Genomic DNA, 27632 nt, shown 5'->3' with positions numbered 1-27632 from the left:
CCTGCCACATCTTTCACGTCAGTCTGCTTTCTTCCTTACACAGCTTGCTCTCCACGAAAGCGTATATACTTGTTTTACTCTAAATATATTTTAACTTATCCATATCAACACTCAAAAATCATTTTTTGTTGATTAATATTATCTGCCCACAACAAATACTAGAAAATGAAATATTATATTATCTTCGATTATTTTTTAAAAATATTTTTTTAATTTTACATCTAAACAAACTTAAATCCCTTTAAGGATGACACGTCTTATTTAGTTGAAAGGACTCTAATTTTTTTTATATTATTGGAGAACACTCGAAAATTGAGAAAATAAATAGTGAAAAATCAAAATAGAAAAATAAGATTAAAAAAAATCACAAATATAATATAAGAGTAAGAAGAAAAAATTAAATCTCTCTAATATGAACACAAATACATTAATAAAAGCAATCGATCTATGACCAACTACACAACTTGAGATCGTTCTCAACCGGAGCCAAATTCAAATCCAAGCACAGCACCCGTTTACTACTCGATTTCTTCATGACCGGCACGGCGGCGTGATGACGAATAATCGGCAAGCCTCCACTCATGACAGCCCTGTGCCGCCTCATGTGGCCCCCTAGCGCTTGTCCGACGGCGAACTCAAGCCCGCACACGGAGCACTCGTGCGTCTTCGGCTTGGCCGGCGAGGCCGGCGTGTGGTGGAATAAGTCGCCGGCCATGAGCCTCGGCTTCTTGTGGCTCGCCCGGTGGCCTCCCAGGGCTTGGAACGACGTGAACTGCCGGTCGCATGTCTTGCAGACAAAAGCACGAGCACGTGATGAGTTTTTGGTGACGTCAATCTGGCCGACTTTAGATAAGAGCATCAAACAGTCGGCCATGTGTATGGTCTCTAACTCTAGATCCTCTCTGCCTCTCTTCATGTTCATCAGTGTGAAACTTACAAAGTACGACGAAGTTTATGTGTTGAATGTGGAAGGGAAGAGGTTTCTCGTGGTATTTATAGACCACGACACATGGTTTTAGCGGCTGTTAATGACTTAACTGCTGACGATTACTGAAATGTCATATTTGCCCTTTCATTTCTTGGAGATTAAGTTACGTATGGATGATAATATATATTAACACGTGGGGCTCAGACCTTGTTTAGGTATGAGTATAAAATTATGTAAGTCAATCTTAACTTAATCCTTATGTTGTGTGTCAAATTTGAGTTGTATAAGGACATAAGTATACATGACATATTAGTCTATAGAGGCTTTGCCTTCTCTTCTCCTCCAAGTAACACTAAAGAAGAAATCACAAAGAAGTGAAATAAAAAATTATTGTTCTTCTGTCCTCCCCCTTCTCTAGTAGTCGTGTTTGGTGTCTTTTCTAGCTATGGTCTCTTCGGGTCTCTGTTTTTGGCTAATGTATTTTAGATTTAAATCTAGTTTTTTCAAACTTAGATATGATCGTCTGCATCAACCAAGACTATCTAAATGTAGGGGTTTATCTGGCCGATTTTTTTGTTTTTTTTTTTTTGTTTTGTATATGGGCTACTTAGATCTTAGATTAGTCTGCTTGGAGCAAATCAGTTTCATAAATATAATTGTACATGAGTTAGCTCGAAGCATATCTGTTTGATAACTGTAATTGTACATGGGTAATTAGCTGAAGCTTGAAGTTATAGATAAACACTTGATTGTTTTCTGATTGTATTTATGATTTTGTAATCTCATAACCTTTGGCTAAGATTTTGTTTTGTGTTATAAGTGTTTTTATGCTCTTGATATTTTATTAATAAAATTTACATATTTCCGTTAAAAAAAGAAGAAGTATATTTACCTATTTAATTAAACTGGTCAAATATCTTAACTATAATTATTTTTAATCTAATGTTCAATCTCTCCGGATCATATAAAAAATTATTATTAGTGATGAGAGCTATGGCAGTGGTGTAAATATGTAGTGTTAGTTGGGGGTATAGTGGGAATCGCTGCCTCTGTTGCTTTTGCGATACCGCGTGGATTTGGTGAAGCGAAACTTGGGGAAGGGGTTGTGTTGTGTCATGTGTGAGTGAGAGGTAAGGCAGTGGAGAGTCTTGTTACGTTTAAACCTTTTGACAATTCTAGAAAGGAGAAAGTTCTTATTGTGATGATGTCGGGCCCATGCGCACAACATGGCGCGTATCAAACGTGCGCCTGTGGAACACGCCGTTACACGCGACAAGAAAATCGCATATCATTTCTCCCACTCTACCCACCTTATTTCAACGCCAACAATCACTTGTCACAAGAAACTATCTTTTTTTTTTTAATTTTAGTATAAGGTAATTATTTTATGTGTTCCTTTTTATATTTATATATTCAACATGGAAACCGTTAATTTACAAATAATAACTTGAGTTAAGTAAAGCAAATATTAAAAGATTATAAAAATTACTGTTAAAAATATTAAAGAAAATATGTGAGATACGATATTTGGAGACTAAGTTATAAAAAAAAAAAAAAATCCTTTTATCAAAAAAGAAAAAAGCGTAAATTTTTTTTACGCCCCCAAATCAAATTTGAGTAGAATAATTTGGCTGTGTTTGGGAAATGATTCAAAAAAAAAAAAAAAAAAAAAAGATTATTATTCCTCTCAAAATCAACTCCAATAATTTGGCTGTAGTTTGAATCTCCTTTCCTTTCTTGTGTGGATAGTCAAAAAAAAAAAAAATCAACCCCAACATTTTTACATTTTAAATCACATAAATTACTTTTTATTACTATTCAAATAAAAAAATCACTATAAAGCAATTTTTTTTTTCTTCATACAAAATATTCTTACTTTTTTTTTCACATCAATCAAATTTATTACAGTTCTAATCCACTTCATTTTTCAAGTCTTTTGGCAAACAAACTCTTTACTTTCATTTATCCAATTAATATAAAGTAAATATAATAAATAAATAAGAATAGTAATATTATTTAATTAATTGTTTTTAAAAGGGCAATTTAATACTCACACCCTGAGATAAGACATGTTGAGGTGGGTGCGGAGGTGGTGGGGAAGGTTCACCCACCGCGCCTCCAAATGGTGTGGACATGGGTTTTAGTGTTTACTGAGAAGCGCGTGGCGTGGATTTTAAATGATTGTTGACTAAGAAACAACTGGGAACTGACTAAGCAAAAACTGATAAGAATGGTGTGTTATGTCTTACTAGGATGTTTACGGCTTACGCGGTCTCTCATCCTCATCATATTTTCACACCAAGTACAATTCTTTTATGATTCCATCACACACGTGTAAACGCGTTGTTGTTGACGTGTATATATATATATATATATATATATATATGCATAATAATTATAAGGGTAAATTATTATGCTTTAAATAACATTTTTATTTCATTTTTGTTCAGGAAGGATCGACGGAATCGGAATCGGGTGTGATAAGAGTAAAACAAAAATATTGTTTCTAATATTACTCTAAGAATAATGCTATATATTGATGTGACAACTTGTGTTCGCACATTGAATTCCTGTTGTATTAATGTATGAATATATACGATTATATAAGTCAGTTATAACCTGATTCATTTAATTAAACGAGACAAACTCTTTTTCAACCATAACCCGACCCATTTTTTACATTGAGTTCGTGTCAAATTTGTGAGTCATGTCAAAAATTATAAATCATTATGTCACGTGTCAGGCTCGAGTCATGTTGATGCAGGAATATAAGGTTATATAGGTAAAATCTAACTATACTCACATAATTAAACTGGTTAGATTCATCAACTCTAATCCTTTCATTTTGTGTTGAATGTTAAAGTAATGGTTAAATGATTAAATTTACATCTTCCTATAAACTTAAACTTTTGAGTAAACTGTTAGTTTAACATGGTATCAAAGCTAAATGTTTTGGTATTCCTAATGATTAAGTAATTAAATTTATCTCTTCTTACCAGCTTATCATTTTAAGATAATTACACCCTTATCCCACAAGACTGATGTAGCATTTTTTTCTTTCGCACCTACGTACCCTTTCACATGATCATGATATCAGTTATGATAATTCGTTGGTTCTAGATGCATGGCTTTATCACGTACCAACGGTCTTTCTGTACTGCCTAAAATCCTAACCAAACCTTCATTCTTCAACATGTTGGATTAGATGTAGATCGTTTAAAGAAGATTCAAAATTAATGACTTAGACTTATTAAAGAAAAAAAAAAACATATGACTATCACACTGAGCTGGATCTTGTTAGTGCCGTGTGCATCTCTCTCTTGTCCTCCTGGCGTACGGTTTATCCGATTAGAATTTGACATTTGGGGCTGTTTCTGGAATTTTATCTAAACTTGTAGAAGAGGGGCCACTGTGCTTGTCAATCTAGAAGGATCACACGTCTTATCGCAGATGGATGGAAACTTCCTCAATTTTTAAGTTCTTTCTGTATTTTGACAATATCCCGGCTCTATTTTTTTTTTTCCTGGGAAAGTTCCGCTAGATTTTTTAGTTATTTGCTGCGCTAGTTTTTTCTAATTAATATATAAAACAACTTCTTAATTTGTTTTAGGGTAAAGTACACATACCTCCCTCAAACTACCACCCAATTAACAATGTCCCCCCAAACTTTAAATTACGATAATGTACTCCTCAAACTACCAAAATATTGTCAATATCCTCCCCCAAAGCTACCAAAAAGATCAAAATGCCCATATATATTTATTAATATGACAAAAATACCCTTAAAATTAAAAAAAAAAAAAAAAAACGAAAATTTTAATTTTTAAACCAAAATTTTTATTTTTTTTAAAAAATCAATTTTTATTTTTTTTATATTTTTTTAAAATATGTTTTAAAAAAACGAAAATTTTATTTTTTTTTAAACGAAAATATTTTAATTTTTTTTTAAACGGAAATTTTTATTTAAAAATTATAAAAGAAAACATTTTTTTTAAAAACAAAAAAACAAACGAAAAATTTTCAATTTTTATAAAAAAAAAAAAATCGAAATTTTTTAATTTTTTTTTCTAATAAAAAGATTTTTTTTTTTTTTTTTTAGGTTTTTCCATAAATTTTAGTTTTTTTTAAAAAAAAATTTTACTAAGGGTAGTTTCGTCAATGAGAGGGACATTGACAATGTTTTAGTAGTTTTGAGGGTACATTGTCGCAATTTAAAGTTTGGGGGGACATTGTCAATTAGGTGGTAATTTGAGAGGGGTATGTGGACTTTTCCCTTTGTTTTAATACTCCATTAAATACAAAAGTCCAAAACTTTAATTTGAATAAACGATATTTAAAACACTATTGCCTCCCCTCCACTACTGTTTGTTTTTTTTTTTTTAATTTTTCTTTTTACATGTCCGCACAAGGAGGGGAGGGGGATTCGAACTAGTGACCTCCGCTTTATTAAGCGTGGTCCCAGCCGATTGAGCTACTTCTTTGGGACATCACTACTGTTTGTTTGATGGCTTCGCTTGAAATCTGTTTTGTCCATTTGCTGTCATTTGTTATACATTTATTCTCGGTTTAATTTGTTAATGATGTTTAAGGAATTTTTTTTTAAAGGTATTTTGACAGACCAATAGAAAAAAACTTTAACAAATATGTTAGGTTTTTAGTTTTTGTTTTTCAAAATAAAACATTTTAAAGTTATCTGCAGAAACGAGTGATGCATGACTGTCATAAACTAATACTACTTTTTCCTTCCTAGCGTGAGCTCTATGCCAGGGCATGAATTTTGAATTTTGGATAAATTTCATAGAGTTCTAGAAGATGACTTTTGAAAATTATATGCTACATTCAATGTCTCACAACTTCATATGAATTGTGTGGGGCTACATTTGCTTAGATTCCATGTGAAATGGGTTATGATTAGAAAAAAATTTTAAAAAAAAATCTTGAAAACATTTTTGAATTTTGTTTTTTGACATGTCCAAACAAGAAAGGGAAAGAGAGAAAGATGATTTGAACTACTGACATCTATTTCACGTAGGGGTGTCAAAAATTACCGGGAGACCGGGGAGCCGGTTCCGATTCCGGTTTGAAAAATCCAAAAACCGGGTACCCCGGTTCTGGTACCCAGTTTTTACCGGGAACTGGGTTTCCATCTTATTTAATAATATTTATATATTAATATTTTTTACACTTAGGTTTAGCACTTCTCCTTCATCTTCATTTCTCACACTGCAAGCCTACTTCTCTATTTTCTCTTCTCTTCTTCATTTCATTTCTCCCCTTCAGTGAACACCCATTCGGCCATTCTATTTCCTGTTTCCCCATCTTCATTTCACAACAGTACAATACTCATTCGGTAAATCTTCATTTGAAACTTTTATGAGATGTAGTGTCCAACAGATTGAGGTACTCCTTGACAACAAACTAAATTAAGAATGACATAAGCTTTGCAAAATGGCTTACGCAGTTACGCTTTAAGTGGTATAAGTCATTTTCCTTGCTATAGTTGCAAATTTGTTATTCGACCCAAAAATTATTTTCCTCTGATTAGTATTTCTCGTCTGTATCAAACACCATAAAATGAAAAAATATTTTACGTAAAACATTTTATATCAAAACAAACATAACATAAATGCGAGATCCTTCTAATTACATTTAGGGGAACATTTAAGAAAAAATAATTTTTTTAGGGGTCATGATATAAAGCACGCTAGCGTGCTTCAACAGTGAAGCACGCCAGGCTAAATTTTTTTTTTTTTTTTTTTTTCAAAAAAATTAAAATAATAAAATAATAATAAAAAAAAAATCACGGCCGGCGTGCTTCAACAGTGAAGCACGCCGGGCGTGCTCTATATGTTTACCCGCTAAACTTTGGCAATGTAGAGAGAAAATGACATAAGAACTCTCAAGTGTATACAAGGGAGGTCAACATTAAGGTGCCCGTACAAATCGGGTGGTGGAAGAAGGATTATTTTAATTAAAAAAATAAATTTTCTCATGATTCGTGTGCTTCTTTTGCAAGACATGGCGGCTTCAAAGTCAAACAACTGATTTTTGGTGGTTTATTTACACTCTCTTCACATTTTTCTACCACTCATTGCTTACGTACGTGCCTTAGCTCAACTAGCTTTCTATTTCACATTTAGTATAATATCTTTTCTTACCCAAAGTGTATTCAATTCCAAGTCAATAAGTACCAATTTTATTTTTTTTTTAAGAAAAAATTTATAAAATTGTCATTTATCTCTTAAGCATGTGAGAAGCGGATCTTGATTTACTGTAGATTTTGGACAACAAATATGAGAGCGTGCCTATAAGACTCATCAACCCTAACAATGAGATACGTTGCCCGAAATCTGGTATATATTATAAAAATTCTCTCACATTTGTTATTCAAATTGTTAGTAATTCAAACAGTAAAATTTTTGAGATCTCTATGAGTGAGAACTGGGAAGTAAATATTTTTTAATAGCACTAAAAAAATTAATATATTTCTCACATGGTAAGAAACTTGAGTTGAAACAACTTCTCTGTTTTTTTTTCTTTTCTAAAATATATTATATTTTCTATATGTTCGCATTGCAACCGTCAGCTGTGATGGCAGACGATTGAGTTTCTTGGCACTTAATTGGTTCAGTTTGTTGAAAGCAGACATGGAAGATTAGTTGTTTTCCATCTTTCTTTGTATTTTCTTGATTAAATAATTTAGAGATGTCTTTAGGAATATGTGAATGCCGAGAATTCAGACATCTTGGTCTCATGCCAAGCCCCATGTCTCACAGTCACAGGAATGAAGTAATCAATGGTTTAAAAACAACCTTTGAGAATGAGGAAATTTAGATTGTTGTTTCCCATCGGGTTGGTGGGAGAGATAATGTCTCTTCTAGGGCCTAAGTTTTTCAACCCTCTGTTTGACTCACTTTTTTATATTTAAAAACAAAATAAAATCGGTGGGTGCAGATTCTTTCTTTTTTCTATTCAAACTAGTTAAGTGTTTAGGAGGTAGGAGTGACCAAATTGGAATAATAATTATGGAAAGAAAAAGTACCAATAAACTAGGGGCCGGGTAATCACCACTAAAAAAACGTGGTGATTAGATGCTTTTAAGGTGATTAGCTTAGCTTTTATGTAGTTTAGTTTTCATGTGAAGTTTGGATGCAAAGCTTTGTGGAGATTACCAGAGAACTAGTTATAGTGATTTCGTCCGTATTGTGGTTTGATCCCGTCAAGTTTTTTTTTTTTTTTTAGGGGAATCTTTCATATATATTCATTCATTGAAAAAAAAATCAAGAGCATACAACCCTTACATCAGAAAGCATAAACCTATGATAAATCATAACCAAAGCTATGAGGTTACAACGTCGTAGAAACAAACATAAAAAACCTTACAATCAAGTTCTATCTATAACTTTAACATCCGCTAACCCCATGTCCAAACTTCAGTTATAGAGCATATCTGCTCCATACAGACTCAATCTAATACATAGATACCCCATATTCCCAACTTTTATTTTCCTGGCTATAAGAACAAAACCCTCACACCTAGCATTCTTAAGCTATACTTCTTATTTTGTGTCAATGCAAGTTTTAAAAATGCTTTGACAAGTTTTTGTACCTATTTTTTTACAAAGACTAAGAATGTTTTTAAAGAACTTTAAACCCGCCTTTTTTTGCTTTGAGTTTAGATGATAGCATAATGTGTTACTTTGCATGTGTCTGCTAGGAGCCTAGAATGAGATATAAAACACCTTAGAACTTAGAAGCATAAGATCATGTTTGTAGCTTCCGGTCGAGAATTTCTACTCATTGGCCGAACGTACACCCACGAGGCCAAGCGTTTGCCCAGAGAGAAGGACGTACACCCAGTGACCCAAATACGTGAATTTAGGGTTTTGACGACCCCTTTCGCTAGGTAAGAACTTATTGAATCACTTAGAGATTCTCTTGTACTACTTATAACGATGTGTCGTATTTTATTATAGTAGGAATTTGTGATGTCGAAAGACTTGAGTGAACGCACGAGGTAAGTAAATACATACGATCGCTCTCCTTAAAAGCATGTGATATGTCAGCTGACTGAGCACGCATATGATATGAGCATGCCTACGTTTTCGTATAACTTGGTAACTGTTTTAACAACTGGTTGATAGGATGCATCGTATGACATGGTACATCGTTATGTGTGGTATAATGGCCATGAGCTTACTATATAAACTTGATTCTATAGTCAAATATGTATGGATGTGATATAAGGGCCTTGGATCTAATGGTTATTTTGTGATTGGCGCAGCCTTAATGGGCGAGTCATTACAGGACGTATATCATTAGTAGTGTGTGTCACCTAAGGTCGGACTTGATCGAGTTGCTAATGTTATGGACGATAGCGTACAATGGTCAGGGCGCTGCCATTGTATTACAGGTCCCTTGGGATAACGTCAACCCTGCTGAAGAGGGATAATATTTTGAGTAGACATATGTGATAATTATAACTTATAAAGCATTAGTTTTCTGAATTAAAATACTTAGGTGATTGTTGCTGAAAGTACACATGTTTCTCTCAACAAAACGGTATTTGTTTATGGTGTATTAACAAAGATAACACATCTTTCAAATCTTTAACAAAACTGTACGTTATTTCTACTCAATAAAAACTGGCTCATGTCATACTCAATTGTGAGGTTTACTTACTAAATCGTTAGACTTACGCTGTTATTACACCTTGTAGGAAACCCATTTCTAGAAATAAAAGAGTGGCAAGGTTGCAACTACAGACTTTGCTTAAGATTAAGATCTTCACACTGTTACCAGGTTTGATCAGCAATTTATACTAGTTGCTCTGTGTCTATGCATTGAGGATATTTCATGTTTTATCTATGGTTATTAGACTTCTCAAATTTATTTCACATTTCTTATGCATTAACTCTGACTTTGCTTAGAGGGGTGGTTCCCGTTTAGCTACCAATTAGCTAAACTAGGGTAATTGCCAGTAACTCTACTAGATTGGTCAAGGCCGGATTTGAGAGCGTTACAACAAAGCACACTGGCCAGCGCGTGGTGGACGAGATGGAGCTATTTTGGGCCGATGGGCAGCTAAGGAGCGAGGGAGCATGGTGGGCCGGCGCATGGCTGAGCGAAATCAGTTTAGGAGACTAGATCTAGATTTGAAAAACTAGATTTAAAGCCCAACTGATTTCAAGGAGGCGAAGAGCGGACGGAAGCAGCGCAACATAAGCAAAAGGATGACCGGAGCAACTAGACTAGTAAGAAAAAAAAAAAAAAAAAAAAGACTGAAAAAAGAAAGGAAAAAACACGAAGGGGACAGGAAGGAAAGAAGATGAGAGTAGGAGGCAGAGGGGGAGGGGAAAGAAGAACTCCCTCCTCCCCACAGGTCTGGTTTTTTTTGATCTCGTCAGTTTAATGTGGGATATTTTCTGTTTGGTTGCTAGGAAAGGCAAGGAAAGAGATGGGAATTTTTTTTTGTTTAATCTTGATTGACGTTTTTTTTGTACGAACGGCGTTAAAATTATCGTCATTTGTACAAGAAACAAAGTAAAAGATTTACATCCTTCAACGAAATGACATAAAATGGTTTACGTTGTTTCAGGAATCAGTATAGACGACGAAAATTTTCATTGTATCTTGTACGAAGGACATTAAAATTTTTTCCCGACACTAGGATTTTGCGACCAATGAAAACCGACTGCGAAATAAACGACGTCATCTGATTGACATCATTAAAATCTCAATCATTTAATTTACAAAATAATCATTAAAATTTGAAGAAATTTAAATGATAAAATGCCCTAAATTTTTTAGAAAATCTTGATCGAAGTCATTTATCAATTGCAAGAAATTATTACCAGTTTTTAAATCCTTTTCACTTTTCCAATATCCACCTCTTATTATTTCCTTCATTTTTTTCATCTTCCCTATTATATCATTCCTTCCTCTTTTTCACTTTCTTACCAAGCAAACCATTACTTCAAATGATATGTACGTTTTAGAGTAAAAGAAGTTAACACATGCATTATTGAATGCATGAGTTAACTTTTTTTGCGGTTTTGGTATGGTTTTAGCTTATGTTAATTTCTTGTTCTATATATGTTGTGTGTATTTTGGGACTTTTTTTTTTTTTTTTTTTTGGTTGGGCATGCATAAATGCGGTGACATGAATTAATTTCCTTTTCTTTTTGGGGATTAGTTTGTAATAATTTATGGTTTTTGTAGAATGAAATTAAATGTGTTGAAGCCTGATGAAGTCTCCTGGCCAGTTTTGAATGAAATTTGGTGATTGAAGAGCCAAGAAAGATGTTTACCATGTGGTATTGTACAAAGATTCTGGAAATATTCATGTTAGGAGCCAAATTGCTCATGTGGAGGCCCATGAGATATAGAAATTCACCAGAAAAAGAAAGCCAATATATACACCAGCAAAAGAAATTCTTACAAGCAAAATTTCAAAACAGGAACTCTATCAGGTTCCATAATCCAGCGCCAACAGAAACCATCAAACCATTAACCCAGAATAGTTGAAGGTATACCTCCAAGCATATTTTCTGCAACAAAGTTTCTTCTCAGTTCAATCAATTTCCAAATTTCACATCATTTTTATACCTCTTAAGTATTGTAAACTGCTGATCCCCAATCCAATTTACACACCACTGCTTTCAAACTTCCACCCTGCCATTCTCCAATACCTTTCCTTATAATATCCTCTCAGTCAGTAGGAATAGAAGGTATTTTTGCATTGCTACCCTCCTACTAGAACCACAACCGATAAAAATTTAGTCACAACATTCAATAACCCTTCTACAAACCAGACATTTGACACCCCATTTCAACAATTTATCACCAGTTGAAAGACCCTTTTTTACAGCCAACCAGAGTATAAATGCATGCTTTGGTATTTCCATTGAAATCCAAACCAGCTTCCACTAGTCAACCCTAGGCTGCTTCATCCTTATTCCTTCCCAAGTTTCCCTACTAGTGTACTTGTTTGATTTTGAAGCTAATCATATAGGAACATCACTACTCCCCCTCTTGTATCATAAATAGCTTACTTTGAATATTAACCAAACTTTTGAACCTAGCAGACAACCAATCCCATTCTTTCCCTTTAATAACACTTGATAACTTTGCATTAAGTTTACTCCTACCATCACATATAACTCTATAGCCGTACTGATGCCAAGAGTCCAACCACAAGTAAATTCTGCTACCATCACCCCACCAGAAATTTCAAGAATTTCTTAGCAGTATCTTCAAGTTTAAGAATTTTACACCAACTCCAAGTAGCAGTTCCTTTAATTAGATTCTGTTTAGCCCAAGCAACCCACAATGAGCATGATTTGGCAAATAAGCTCCAAATATGCTTTAGGACATCAACCCTATTCCAATCCTCTAGCCTTCCTTAGCTTTTGCAGAATAGGTCTCATTGCCATTCTATAAAAAAATGGTTAATTTTTTTTTTTTTTTTGGTGTGAAAATTGAGACCAATATATTTGAAAGCTATACAGAATTGAAGATAAAAGTTGGAACCTACCAGCAAAGGAGAGACCTGAGGTTCTCTGAACCTCACAATCCATGGCTGATTGTCCTTTTTGACCTTCAAACAACTCGACATCTGCTCCTTACATATTAAAAACACCCCCAACACAGAAAAAAAAGATATCTATAGTATTCCGTATGAACACGAATAAAAAATTCTCTGAGAAAAACTCCAAACTAAAGTACAAGTATCCTCACCAACTACACAACTTGAGATCATTCTCCACCGGCGCCAAATTCAAATCCAAGCACAACACCCTTTTACTACTCGATTTCTTCATGACCGGCACGGGGCGATGATGATTAATCAGCAAGCCTTCTCTCATGACAGCCTTGTGCCGCCTCATGTGGCCCCCTAGCGCTTGTCCGATGGCGAACTCAAGCCCGCACACGGGGCACTCATGCGTCTTCGGCTTGGCTGGCAAGGCCGGCATGTGGTGGAATAGGTCGCCTGCCATGAGCCTCGGCTTCTTGTGGCTCGCCCGGTGGCCTCCCAGGGCTTGGAACGACGGGAACTGCCGGTCGCATGTCTTGCAGACAAAAGCACGAGGACGTGGTGAGTTTTTGGTTATGTCAATCTGGCCGACTTTGGATAAAAGCATCAAACAGTCGGCCATGTCTATGCTCTCAGCTCCCTCCTCTCTACCTCTCTTCATTGTGAAACTAAGAAGAAGAAGAAGTTGAAATTTGAATGTGGAATATTTGAACCGGTTTGTGGGAGTATATATAGGCGACAGCGTGTCTTATATGAAAGGTCAGATTTGCCCTTTTGATATGTTGGTGATTAAGGTAGGGAAGAGCTGTGGTTTTGATTGGTGTTAAGTAGGTGTAGCCAGTAGCCGCCTCTGTTGGTTTAGCGTGAGCGCGTGAATTTGCTGAGGCGAAACTTTCTTTGTGTGAGTGTGTAAGGACGTTAAAATGTTTTAGACTTTCTAGAAAGTTTGTATGATGATGTCAGCGCCCATGCTCATCACCAGGCGCGTACAAGACGTGCGCCTGTGGAACACGCGACAAGTAAACTAACATATAATTTCTCCCACCTTTGCACCTAATTAACTTCCAACGCCAACAATCACTTATCACAAGAAAGTTTCATATTTCTTAATTTTAATATAAGGTAGTTATTTTATGTAATATATTATATTATATTATTGTCTTGTTTTGATGATGTGTAACACTTAATTGATTTAAAAGTTAATTAACTCTAGAGCAAGACTAACAGAAGAATTGCAGTAATTTTCTCAATGTAAATTACCTTCACGTGCGAAGGCGATTATAAAGAAATTTACTATGAAAAATAGAATAAAAAATTCATCCGGACCCCAAAACTTCAATATGCCCAAATCGTACATAATAGAGATTATTCTCAAAATAGAATACAAAAGATACAAATACAAATTCTTCTTTTGTTTAGACTATATGACTGATAGTTTCTCTATTTTTCCCTCTTCCTGTAGCACTTTTTTTTTTAAAAAAAAAAAAATTTATTCTCTTGTATTGATCTAAAAATAAATTAACACTGCAACACCAAGCTAAAATAATAATAAGAATAAGAAAAAAAAAACAAGGAATTTATAGGGAAAAGTATACTTTACTCTCCCAAAGTTTAGGGTGATTTTCAATTCGACCTTCAGTGTTTCAATTTTTGCAATACATCTCCCAAACTTTCAAATTTTTGTAATTCGACCAATTTTATCCCAAAATTTTTATATTGCCCATAATTTTTTTTTTAATTTTTTGTATAAAATATATATTGAGATGCAAAAATGGCTAGATGGAGCCACCCTGAATTTTTTTTTAATTTTTTATCAAAAATAAAAATAAATAAAACATTAAGGGCAATATGAGAATTTTGAGATAAAATTGGTCGAATTGCGAAAATTTGAAAGTTTAGAAGTGCATAACAAAAATTAAAACATTAAAGGTCGAATTAAAAATCATCCCAAACTTTAAGGATTGAAGTGTAATTTTCCCGGATTCATAACATTTCTCTCTCTCTCTTTGGGAACCCTTTGCATGATGAGTTATGATTGGTTGTTTGTAGATGGGTTTAAGGAAGATTCAACAATGACTATAACAGTGAGCTGGGTCTTCTTCTTAGTGGCGTAAGGATGTAAGTGTCCTCCCTGCGTATGGTTTATCCAATTAAATTTTGACTTTTTGGGGCTGTTTCTATAATTATCTATAAACTTGTAGAATGGGGCACTCTGCTTAATTGTCTATTTTATTTGATCTTCTCGATCTATAACACTCTTTTAACGCGTATGGACGGAAACTTCCTCAAGTTCTTTCAGCTACAGAATGTATTTTGCCAATATCTCAGCACTATTAATTTTTTTTTTGTTAGAGTTCCTTGTAATTTTGGAGTTACTTGCATTGTTAGTTTTTCTAATTAAATTGTTTAATACTCCATTAAATATAAAAGTCTAAAGACTTAGAATAATTAAACGACATTTAAAACACACTTGTATGCCCTCGGGCCTCAACTATTGTTTGTTTTATTGCTTCGCTTGAAATCTATTTTGTCCATTTGCTGCTTCTATCAATTATTAATTAGAGGCTACATTTGTTTAGATTCGATGTAACATGGGTTATGATCAGAAAAATATTTTGTAGGTGAAAATGTTTTTGAAATAAATATTTATTAAATATATTGAAGAAGGGAGAAAGGAAAGAGAGAAGTAAGCGGAAGCATAAAGAGAGTTTAGGGTTATATCTTTATTAAGGAGTTGGCTTGGTGGTCTAAAGGAGTAGAGCCTAAGACTTTGAGTTTGCTCTTCACTGGTCTCAGGTTCGAAACCCACCAGGTGCTACCTGCCTCTTGAGGCCATACCTCTCTAGCGAAGCTAAAGACTTACCCGATCCGTATAGAAAAACTTTCATAAGTGCGGTGCACGGATAGGGGGATTAGTCGGTGGAGCCTGTCTGGACCTCTATACTTGGTAAGCCCTCAAAAAGTGAAGGACAGAAATTTCTTCTAAATCAATTTGAAAGAAATATCCTCAAATCCATGTAAAATAGTATCAAATGTCTATAAACATTTAAAATATTGAGAGTTGATTTTTTTTGTTGATGAATAGTAACAGACTGTTGCCAATCGATGCCCTTTGTACATCTCAACCTTATTAGAAGAACATTTAGGTCAACGACTCGACGTCTCATGTATTTGTTTTCAACATAAAACATTTCTCAGAAAATGTTTTCTTCTTTCTTTCTTTTTTTTGTAGGAAAAATACTAGTAAATAAAAAAATAATTTATGAGGTAACATCAAATTTGTCATTCTAGGTGGAAAATGGCATACACCTCTCAAGTGTATACAGAGTAATTAAAGGTCAAAGTTAAGGTACCCAACCCATTCCAACCCGTACCAATCAGGCGGTCGAAGAAGGATTATTTTATTAATTAATCATTATTATCTTATTAATTCACACTCTCTCCAATATCCACTATGACTATCTTTCTCCAAGCTGTGGGCCAACTCCATATCTCACTCACATGCATCCATCTTGTCTAACCCAACCGCACACGCTGACGCTTTCGCCAGCCAGCAAAATTGTATTCAATTCCAAATCCTAGATTTGAAAACACTCAACCCAAGTACCAAGTTTTTTTAATTTTTTTTTAATTTTTTAATTTTTTAATAATTTTATATTTGTTATAATTTTTTTTCTTTTTGGATCGAAAGAATTTACTCAAATCTAATTTAATGAAAATACGTTTTTTTTTTTAAAAAAAAAAAAATAGCATTAAAAGAGTTATTGAGTTTCTCATATGGTAATTGGTAAGAGAAGTGATAGGGAGCCAAATAAATGAATCAAAAAAAATTTTCAAATCGACGTGGCAGACCATGAGTGGTAGACAACAAAGAGAGAATTGCATTTTTTTAATTAAAAAACCCTTGCCTCGTCAGTTTGAAAATTTTTCTGAGTTCATTTGTTTGATTCTCTAACACTTCTCAATTGGTAAATGGTAAGGAAGACAATTTTATAGACAGAATTAAAAGAACTTTTGGCCCGTTTGAAAGAAAACTGTCTTCTTCTTTTTTTATTAATATATTATATTTTTCATATGTCACATATGATTCGTACACACTGCAGCCGTCAGGTGTGATACCATAGGATTGAGTTTCTTGGCACTTGGTTCAGTTAATTCGTTGAACGCAGACATGGAATATCGGTTGTTATTCGTCTTTCCATGTATTTCCTTGATTAAATAATTTAGAGATTTCTGTAGAAATATGTGAATGTTGAGAATTCAGACATGTCGGTCTCACAGGAATGAAGTAATCAATGGTTTAAAAACAACCTTCGAGAATGAGGAAATTTAGATTGTTGTTTCCCATCACCCATCGGGTTGGTGGGAGAGAAAATGAGTAGGAAAGAAAGAGAAATGAAGAAGATTGTCCTCTAGGGCCCAAAATTTTCAACCCTCCTGTTGTGTTTTGGTCGGTTCTAGTGGGTAGGAGTGATCCCAAATTAGAATAATTATGTAAAAGAAAAATACCAACTATTAAGAAAATGAATAGAAAATAAGATTTAAATTAGAGGTGGGTATCGGTTCGGTTCAATAGATATGACTCGTTGGCTGTGTTTGACAACCGGTTTTGGGGCAACGGCGTTGGTTGTGCACTGTTCAATCACTTTGAAATTATCTGCCAAAAGCTGCAGGAGTTAAGATAGTGAACAGGAGATTTGCTTCAAATAATGCGCCCATTTTCAGCCTGATTTTGCTGTTCCAAAAATGCCCCTGCAGCAAACATAGTGATACTTTTTCTTGCCTTTTGGAACAGCAAACATAGTGATACTTCTATTTGCTGCAGGGGCAGTTTTGGAACAGCAAAATCAAGCTGGAAATGGGCGCATTATTTGAAGCAAGTCTCATATTCACTGTCTTAACTCTTGCAGCTTTTGGCAGATAATTTCAAAGTGATTGAACAGTGTCAGCCAATGCCGTTGCCCCAAAACCGGTTGTCAAACACAGCGGTTGTGATAAGCCTTTGTGTGTTGCATTTTGTGTGTTGCATTTGATTTCGAGTCAATTTTGCTCGGGTCCGTTTGAGTTTGAGTTTGAGTTTGCTTTCGGCTTCAAAACATAATTTCTAAAGACGCAATTAAGCATTTTGGTAAAATCTCGGTTTTGCCTTTAAAATTACTTGCGATTTGAAAAACATAAAATTTTTTACGTTTTCAAACCGCTATTTTTTAATAAACAAAATTCCAAACAAGACATTTTTCGGCATTTTTTGACATGCGAAATCACCAAAGCCATAGAAAAAATTCAATTTAACAAACTCTGTATTTGACTGTGTTTGATTGATGGAACTCTTATCAATTTTGACCGGATTATGTGTAAAAAAAGGTTGATCCCCTTACTTGCAAGGCCTTAAGCCTCCCCATTAGAGCAGAGAATATTGACAGATTCTGTTTTATTATCAAATTCCCATGAAATTCTTTCCTTAATTGATGTTTCTCTTTACAAATCTAAATTATCTTAACCTTTTTCTTTTCTTTTCTTTTCTTTTTTTGTTGGGGCACAATGTATGTTCAATGAATTATCAGCTCTTAATCATCCATAATTTGAATAGTGATGTTAGCACAACCAATTGAAGCTTGCTCACTGCTATCTGAATGCAGAAATGCAAATAGCTTCTGGAAAAAAAAAAGATCAGAAGAAGCTAAGGGCCTTGGCCTCCCCAGTACACATCCCTCACCTACATGGCATTGAATTATCAAAACTTGGAAGCCTTCAGAACACTAAATATATTTTTATCATTAAAAATAAAGAGATTGAAAAGGTAATTGCAACTCATTTCCAGCTTCTCATGTGCACCAAGAAATGAAACAAAAACATTACAATGAAAAAAGTAAAAAGACAAAAGATGGTCATAAGAAAAATAATTATCAGAATTGTGCAAATTTGTTTTTTGAAGTACAAATCTCAAGCTCTCACCTGCTTGTCTCAGCCTGTCATCTTGTTCTTGAATCTTACCCTGTAATGCATGTATATCTAAAGACTAAAAATAAAAATCCGACTTCCCTTTATAATTTTAAGGAGATCCTTGCCCAGAAGCTCTTTATAAATTAAAGACAACAATCTTTAACTAACTGAATCAAATACCAGAAATGGAAATTTAATCAAGGTGGAAACCTTCCAGACAAGTACAGAGACAGCTTATCTCTCAGATGAACACCCTTTATGTCGACGGTTCCACAAATCTGTTGGTGGTAACCCGAGTCGTGGTCATGAGACAAAGGTACTTCATCCTGTGCCACATCCTCCATGTCAATAACAATGTTATGAAGCAGGCAGCAAACGAGAATAATCCGCGGTAACCTATGTTTGTCGGGCCTCCACATCACTCCTTGAATGATTCTCCACATCTCTTTCAACCTCGCCAACGCCCTCTGTGCCACCATTTGAGTGGCATGATGCCGCCTATTGAATTCTTCCCTCGACTCCGGGAGTTCTTTTCCTTCATAGGGGATGACAAGATAGGGCAATAAAGGATAGCCTGAATCCCCAATTATGTATTCCCTTATTTCTGATCCTTCAGAGAGCTTTAAATTTTTCCCATTCAACCTCTCTCCTTTGTCACACAGTTTGTACAAGTTTGAACTCTGAAGAACCAACCAATCCTTCATTTTTCCAGGCCATCCGGTGACTATGTCCCGAAACCTCATGTCCGGGTCCACAATTGCCTGCAAAACCATGCTATGATTCTTCTCATGATCAAGCCATACATTACTTGTGGGGTCCGATTGAGGCAAACACATCATGATGTGGGTTGTGTCAATCACACCACAGCAATTAGGGAGGCCTCGTATTTTCTCAAATTTAGATTTTATTTCAGCCATTTCTGGTTCAGTGGAAGGCCATTTCAGGTGATGAAGCCCCCTTCCTTCCATGGCTTCCACAAACCGCCAGGTCACTTGGGAGACAGTAGAGTGGTTCAACCCAAATGAATCACCAACTGTCACTAGTGACTCACCAGAGCTCAGCCTTCTTAAAGCTACAGCTACTGAATCACATAGCGACATAGGCTTGCCATTTGCAAACACAAAATGTGCAGACTTAGCCATCATATCTTCCTTCACAAGTGAACATATGTAGTCAAAGGTTTTTCTGGACATCTTAAAAACAGATTCAAACCTATTATCTAAACCCTTAGATGGAGATTGAAGACCTGCAATGAGAAGTGGAGCAGAGAAAATAATGATTAATGCGCTTTGTAGGATTTAACGATATATTAAAAAGAGCCAATACTATTTCAATCCTCTCCTAGCAAGGAAAATCACTAGGTAACAGAAGACATACAAAACATATAATAGCATAGTCAATTTATGGATCAATTCACACATGATATATTTTGAGCTAGCAAAACATTGAAAGTTACAGATATATACACGAAGACAACTAAGAAAAGGACATGATACTACTATTGAGTTATAACGTAAGAGTATTTTTTTCACATCACTTGGCAACTTAGTTGACCATAACTTCATACGGAGGTAAACTTGCAGTTACAAGATTGATTGCTACTTTATACTAACCAAATTTCTATTAGGGAAATCATGTCAGCATATGCAAAACCCAGTCCAACTTTGTCCAAAAACAAGAACGGATATATGTAAGAAGTTTCCAATTCTTATGCTAGACTGCTTTGGGGTTAAGGGGTCAATAGATGAGAAACAAACAGCCATCTAAACAAGAATGTTCTGGAGCAGAGGTTCAAATGAGAGGACTCCACCTGTCTTATTCTCCTCTTATTTTTTAATACGCACCTGTCGCATGTTCATTAGTAAAGAAGTTGAAAATCTGTCCGAGAGAAGGGAAGAGGAGAAATTTTCAATTTGTCGTGACTCATTGTTTGATTCACAATTGGGAGAGAAATGAAGCAAGGAAAAAATTGAAAATTTTCCAAAATTCTTTTCAGCAAAATTTTGGAGCGAAATTTCTCAAGTTTGGTACAACAATTTAGCAGAATTATGCTTCGTTTGCACAAACAAACAGATAAATTAATAAATAAATTAAAATTCAAGGAAAGAGAGATATTGAGAAGGAACTTTCTCTCCCTTCCCCCTCCTTTTAAAAATAAAAAATAAAAACTTTTTTCACCTTTTTTCTACTTTTAAGTAACTAAGCAAATAAGAATCATAAACCTATATGTGCATTGACACTTACATCATGGGACTTAGACCTATTGAAGATAAATAAAATCAAACAATACAGAGTAGGAGGTAGCTTTTCTAGTGTACCGAGAGACGTGCTCAGAAAAAAAAAAAAAAAAAAAAAAAAAGGGTGTCCCTAGAGATGTTTATCATTGCTTTGACATCTAGTTACCAATGGACCTGGAAAATGGACCTGGAAAAACTATCTCCATCCCTAGTTTTCAGACATTTGGAATCATCAGTAAGTGTCCTGAACCACTTGCATAAAACAATGGAAATTTTTGTATTCTATGTTTAAATATCATTCATTAAAGCTTATGGAGTTCTTGGGTATTCATTTGTAACTAATTTCTCAACTCATCAGCTTCATATAGCAGTTTGTCCTGTGTGGCGGCTGTTTGTGGTTCATTGAATGTTTCAAGGTTTTAGAACGCCATAAGTTTCCCTTCAAGCAGAAACAAAATCAAAGGCATATGTGCCTTGAAGTTCTTTTCAATATTTACTATTAGTGAATCCCTACAGCAATTTTAAGTTTCAGATTACCAAAAAATGAAAAATGACACTGTACACTACTCTTGACCATCAGAACAAAGAAGTTGAAACGGTTATTGTTACAAAGGTTATTAAAAGAATTTTAAGGAGAAGAACTAAATGGTACCTAAGTTTCAAAATTAAATGAGAACTGCAATTTTTACTCTAGGTGAAGGTTGATTGAGACCTCATAAATGAGCGGCCAGTAACTGAATCCCAAACTAATATATTGCAAGTCCTACAGCAGCAATATACCAGATAACATTCTCTAATCTCTAGAGCTTCATTGATCATATTCACTCACATTGCGCATGCATATATGCGGCATCACTGCATGTAGACTATTTTAAATTTTATCCGAGTCTACGGTCAAAACGGGAATGATTTTTTCTTGGTGTTTTGAGAGTTATCACTTATCAGCATGGAAATGAGGCAGTGAATACCGGTTGCCATGGTATGTAATGATTTTGTAAATATTACCCAAGAAAATATATTCAAAAGCAGAATCAGATTCTTGACAAATCAGAGTAAGCTAATTTTGAAATTTAGGCTACATGCACCTTTAAAATTATATCTATCAGCAAATGTGACGTATAAGACAGTTGCTCCTACTCCTAATTGCCTCTTGCTGCCCTTATATGCACAATGAATGAACATTTTCATCGACATTACGTTTTTTGAGATATAATTAGCAGGACGGAAATGGCTCCATTTCAAATGAAATGGAGAGGAGCCATTTAGTGAAAAAGGTGTAAATATTGAGACACGATTACCCTCATCTTTTAAGAGAAGGACAATTATGTCCCACCTTTTTGCCTAAATGATTCCTCTTCATTTCATTTATCCGTTTCCTAGCAGGATATCTAAACCATGAATGCATTAAATACAGGAACTTAATAGAGATAAGTAAAACACTTCTAATACAGACACCAATAGCATGCACTAAGAAAACTACTATTGCAAATTTTGTCTAGAACGACAACCTCATAACTGCATATAAATAGACCAATACCTAAAAGTCCAACCAACCAGCCAAGAAAATGAACAATCCAACCGTCTCGACTGCACCAAAATAAGCTGAATGATTTTTTGCACAAACTTGAAAGCATAAGGGATGAAAGAAAATTTCTTCAGCCAGTCATAATATCCTTTTATGAGTCAAAATGAGCTTCCCCCATGAGTCAAATGTTCCATTGTGTGACAAACCAATCATCTAAAATTGGCAGCCTTACTAATGATGAGAAAATTACACATTGAAGTCTGAAAATCAACCTCAAGTGTGTGCATGTGTGTGGATATAGAGTTGATTCTCAATTATATGATTTTTCATCTCTATTAACAATTAGGATGATCTATCGGCCACTTGGAAGGCAAATGTTACTCTATCTTCATCATAAGAAAATCTTCAATTAGTCATGCATTTTACAAACTAGTTACTGACTGCTTCTTTGTTTTTAAATTTAAGAGACAATGAAACTTTCAAAACTTTGCCGCACTGATCTGATGCTTATACCTCTCATGGAAGCTATCAATTTTCCACATTTCCAAATGATAAAAATGTCATTTTTCTTTGGATAAGTAAAAATCTCTTTGACCTATATTCAATAGATCAATCCCAGATGTATCCTTGAATTTCCAACCATAAGACACCAACACATTGAAGAACAGGAACAAGCAAAGAGCTTAATGGAGCATCTTAGACCATATTTGTTAATGATAATCTTCAAGATCCACATTCAAAGCATCATTCATCTACATTAAAAGACATCAAAGTCTGGTTGTATTACTTAGTAGACATTATGTCCATCTAGATCACTATGTTACAATGTCTGTTTAGATCACTATGTTATATCTATATGCATAAATTTGTAGCAATAATCTCAAATGTAGTTACGTTTGATAGGAGACCATTCATGTAACCAAACTCAGTTATATACACAAGATGCTTACTCTGATTGAAGTAGTACAACACAAACACAAATCTGTTGCAACTTTACATGGGATCAGCGCCATAAGTGACAAAAGTCATTTCTTTCTCAATCTAATGGCTTCATATTCCACCTCCACCACTCACAGCCCCACCCTTCAATTCACAAATCTTACTCTACCTTTTCCTCACAAGCTCACAAGAGACAATTACCTCTTGTGGAAATGCAATTGTTCCTTACAGAAAAAGTCAAGATCTCTATGGTTTTGTTGATGGATCTAATGTCTGTCCTCCACAGACAATTACCACAAAAAGCAACAATACTGCCAGCATTACACAAAATCCAGCATTTTTGAAATGGCATCTCCAGGTCCTTAGTGCCTTAATTTCCTCTCTCATATAGAACATACTCACACTCGTGAAATGTGCTAGATCACGGGATGTTTGGGTTACTCTTGAACAAATGTTCACTTCCCATTCCCGAGCCTGTACTATGCAAATCCACTACCAACTCGCCACTTTGAAGAAAGGAAATTGGTCCATTGCGGATTACTTTCAAAAATTCACCAACCTTGTTGACACCTTTGTAGCACTTGATCAACCTTTAAATGATTCTGAGCTAACCTCTTTCCTGTTGGTGGGTCTTGGCTTTGACGATGACTCACCACAAGAGTCGATCCTCTCGCACCTGAGGATCTATGTTATATGCACTATGCAGAAAATCAACCATCATATGCTTAGGCAACAGGGCGGCCAGAACAGAATCAATCGAAAAACTTGTGGGTGGTATAGTAAACAAAAACTTTCTCTTGCCTACATAAGCTATTGATTCTTATTTTTGAACGTTTCCTTCTCCAGTTGTTATAATTGGCCTCTCAACAACCAGTTCCACCTTTTAGTAACAGAGTGCCTATTGATTCTCCACTTCAAGTAACGATTGAAAAAAAATTTCATTTCCAACTCTAAAGGTAAAACATCTGAGAATTTTTATTTTTCTTGTAAGATTCATTGTATTGATTTATCAAATTTCCTTCAAAAAATGAAAAAAATATAAATTGTATATTACAACCTCTCAAAACTATAATGATAATTTGACTACTTTGAATAAAACAAAAAAACAAAAACAAAAGAAAGAAATGGGGAAACATGAAAAGAAAATAAACATCTTTACTTTTTAAACCCGCATATCATAGGCAGCAAATTTGATGGAAGCTATGACTACATTGAACATGTCTCCAGAGCATTATGTAGTAACTCTCCACAATATGAACAGTTCATACTATTATCATCCAAGTATGGGTTTCATTTTTATTTTCCTTCCTTTTTTATAACAAGTAATTGAGATATCATTAAAAGTGTAAGGCGCTCCAGATATACAAGGATAATACAAAAGAAGGCACCTAACTAGTAGGAGCAAAAAGAACAAGCAAATCATGTTAACTAATCACCAAAGTAAAAACAAAAGCAGCTATCAAAGATTCAGGGTATTGAAAAATAAAGATTTAATTTCCTTCAAAGTCCTCTCACAGTCTTCAAAACTTCTATTATTCATTTCCCTCCAAAGACACCACAAAAGGCACGAAGGTACCATTTTCCACGCAACAACACTCTGAGAACTGTCGGCAGTCAACAAGCAAACAAGTCGACTACTTGTTTAAGTATAACCCAAGACAACCCAAACCAACTAAAGAAAACATTCCACATAGCACAAGTAACCTCACAATGAAGAAGAATATGATCCACAAACTACCAATTTCTTTTACATATACAAAACCTATTGACCACAATGACGTGCCCCTTTCAGAGCTTGTCCATGGTAAGGATCTTCTCTAGGACCGCCAACCAAACAAAAAAGGTCACCCTCAATGGAGCCTTAGTCCGCCAAACACTCTCCAAGGGAAGCGAAAACCATCATTACAACTCATGACACTATAAAAGGATTTAACACCAAACAACCCTCTTTTGGAGGTAACCCACCATAGCTTGTCTTCGCCTTCCCTTCTCACTCTCCCTAAATACAATACCTGGAAAAACGAGCAAAGACATTCACCTCTCAAACATGAGCCGCTCTAACAAATCTCACGTTCCACTTAATGGTACCTTCAAGAATTTCCATGTGATCCGCAACAAAAGCATCATTAGCGCATGCAATAGTAAGTAAACTCGAAAAGGCTTCTTTAAGAACCATATCCCCACACCATAGATCATGTCAAAATCTAACCTTGGAGCCATTTCCCACCTCAAATCTAGTATGACTTGAAAACTTCCCCAACCCCTCTTAATATTATTTCACAACCCCATCCCATACGCCCCAACAGGCTCCCTAGAGCACCAACCTCCCCATGAACTTCCATATGTAGCGTCCATCACCTCTCTTCACCAAGCTTCTCTCTCAAGCCCATTGTGACAAGGCCATTTACTTAAGAGAACATGATTGAACCTCAACAAGTTTCTAATCCCCAAGCCCTCCCTTAAAAATTGGCGTACAACCCTTGGACCAAACCACCAAGTGATATTTGAACTCTCGCCAAGCCCACCCCATAAAAAATTGTGTTGAAGCTTCTCTATACGATTTGAAGCACCCATAGGGAGAGAAAAGAGGGACATGAAATACGTAGGTAAATTAGAAATGGAGCTCTTGATAAGGATAAGCCTACCACCCTCAGACAAATACAACCTTTTACAACTAGCCAACTAACATTCTATATTTTCAATAACACCATCCCATATATGCTTGGCCTTTTGGGAAGCCCCTGACAGAAGACCAAGATATTTTAATGGCAAAGACACAACCCCACAGCCCAAAATCCCAGCCAACTCAGTCACATTATCAACATTTCCAGCAGGAACCAATTCCGACTTGGCTAATTTTAGCTTCAAACCCGACACAGCTTCAAAACATAAGAATAAGCTCTGTAGATATTCTCCTTTCTTATCTCAGGCGAAGTAAGATAATCAGCTATTCTCAAATTTCTTACCTATTCAAAATAAGTTATATACTTTGAGTCTCTGGCCGAGCCATTAGATAACATACCTAAAATTAAATGTACTCTAAAACATAAACATAATCCACAAGCATTATCCAACGACAAATATACCATTCTTGTGTGAAAGTTAATTACATGCTCATTAATTTTAAGATAGCCTTATCGCTTCCTGCATTCCATAAGACAATAAAACCAGAATATTTGGTGAAGGGACGAGTTTAAAGTCAGATTAGGAATAATCCTTCTTATTTACATAATGTTCTCCTATATTTCAGCTGTATAAAAAATAAAGCATAAACTCAATTGAATTAGACAAAATTAAATTCAATCCACGAACCATCCATCAAATATAGATAGAAAGCTACATACCCATTATACCAAGAATGATCATCAAGAACAACATCAACACATCATAAATGAAGAAAAAACAAAACAAACCAGAAGCTGAAAAACAATCATAATCTCAGAGAAGAAATACCATTAATTCTCCTCGAGAACTCATCCCACCAATCTAGAGGCCCCTCCTCAGGGGACCCAGAAGCAGAAGCATTTTCTTCATGCTTCTTCTCTGTCTTTTTCCTCTTTCTGGACCCTCTTACAGGACCCATAAGTGGAAACAACCCAATCGAACCAAAACCCAGAAACCTACCTGCTTCAAGCAACCATAATCAGACCCAAAAAAAAAAAAAAAACTGTATTAAGAATTCACAGAAAAGGCAATACCCATTCGAGATAACGCAAAAACATTTACCGCAAGCACAGGAAGATCATGAAAGAATGATGAAAGATGTAGAGGGTCGTAGCATGCAAAGAAGATTGTTAGTTGCAGACTTGCAGTGTGTTAATAGCTGTTTCTATGCGTAGGTCTGTGCAAGTGTTTGAAGCATGCAAGAAAAGAAAGAGCTTGTTGAAGCTTGAAATAGGAGAGAGAGAGAGAGAGAGAGAGAGATAGAGAAGCTATTTGTGGGTAACTGATGCAAAATCTAAGCAACACATGTGGTTTGGTGGCTGTTTAAGACAATGTGGCAATCCAAGTGAGAGACATGGACATTGGTCCTTGGTAGTGATACTCTTCTCTCACTTCACATTTAGATTGCCCAGAGACAAGTCTAGCTTTAGAGGTTGTATTTTTTTTTTTTTTTTTTTGCCTTTTTTGTGAGTAGCTGTAGAGCTTTGCTTGATTTGGTTGAGTTTATGTTACATCTATTTTTCAAGTGTCTCTTAATTATATTTATATAAGTTTCTTGACATCTTTTCCTTGTAAATGATTTTTAAGAATGAATTTTATTAAAATTTGTATTATTTAGCATCAAATGCAACTACTACGTTGAATATGGAATTGGATGCATCATAGTCGATAAAGTAAGCTGCCATGAATGTCGGTTATGAAATATGGTGGTATATTATGGTTATTAGTGTACCGATTAACTTTAAGCACAACTTCTAGATTGAATTTTCCTCAAATTTATTTTTATCATAGATTAAGATTAAACTTACTTATTAAAAAAAAAAAAAGATTAAGATTAAACCAAAAGAAAAAGATGGTCAA

At 35.0% G+C, this 27632-nt stretch overlaps 3 protein-coding genes across 4 annotated transcripts; all 3 read right to left on the bottom strand.

Moving 5' to 3' along the window:
- Window positions 1–325: 325 nt before the first annotated feature.
- Window positions 326–949, bottom strand: LOC132164425 (zinc finger protein ZAT11). Its single transcript, XM_059574936.2, has one exon. The coding sequence runs from the start codon at window positions 920–922 to the stop codon at window positions 446–448; it is 477 nt and encodes a 158-aa protein (XP_059430919.2). The 5' UTR covers window positions 923–949; the 3' UTR covers window positions 326–445.
- An 11521-nt stretch (window positions 950–12470) lies between these two features.
- LOC132164469 (zinc finger protein ZAT11) lies at window positions 12471–13137 on the bottom strand. Of its 2 annotated transcripts, XM_059574986.2 has the most exons (2): window positions 12668–13137; window positions 12471–12545 (listed from the first exon to the last, which is right to left on the bottom strand). In XM_059574986.2, coding segments are annotated over exons 1-2 (459 nt in total). In that variant the 5' UTR covers window positions 13126–13137; the 3' UTR covers window positions 12471–12544. The 2 variants fall into 2 exon arrangements, with proteins under 2 accessions (XP_059430969.2, XP_088375227.1); XM_088519101.1 differs by having other exon boundaries at window positions 12471–13137.
- Window positions 13138–18306: 5169 nt separating this feature from the next.
- On the bottom strand, window positions 18307–27147 carry LOC132163813 (protein ALP1-like). The gene is made up of 3 exons (XM_059574188.2): window positions 26835–27147; window positions 26562–26732; window positions 18307–19653 (listed from the first exon to the last, which is right to left on the bottom strand). The coding sequence occupies exons 2-3, from the start codon at window positions 26689–26691 to the stop codon at window positions 18605–18607; spliced, it is 1179 nt and encodes a 392-aa protein (XP_059430171.2). The 5' UTR covers window positions 26692–26732; window positions 26835–27147; the 3' UTR covers window positions 18307–18604.
- Between the last annotated feature and the right edge of the window lie 485 nt (window positions 27148–27632).

Source organism: Corylus avellana, chromosome 8 (assembly GCF_965113065.1).
Source record: "Corylus avellana chromosome 8, dhCorAvel1.hap1.2, whole genome shotgun sequence".
Taxonomy (NCBI): Eukaryota; Viridiplantae; Streptophyta; class Magnoliopsida; order Fagales; family Betulaceae; genus Corylus; species Corylus avellana.
The sequence above is the reverse complement of the archived record's forward strand: the minus strand, read 5'-3'. Positions and strand labels throughout refer to the sequence as shown.

Excerpts from the sequence above, each read along its gene's own strand:
- LOC132164469 (XM_088519101.1), bottom strand. The coding sequence starts at position 13,125 with ATGAAGAGAGGTAGAGAGGAGGGAGCTGAGAGCATAGACATGGCCGAC.
- LOC132164425 (XM_059574936.2), bottom strand. The coding sequence starts at position 922 with ATGAACATGAAGAGAGGCAGAGAGGATCTAGAGTTAGAGACCATACAC.
- LOC132163813 (XM_059574188.2), bottom strand. The coding sequence starts at position 26,691 with ATGGGTCCTGTAAGAGGGTCCAGAAAGAGGAAAAAGACAGAGAAGAAG. Across the intron at positions 19,654-26,561 it reads GTTCTCGAGGAGAATTAATG|GTCTTCAATCTCCATCTAAG; the intron begins GTATTTCTTCTC and ends TTCTCATTGCAG.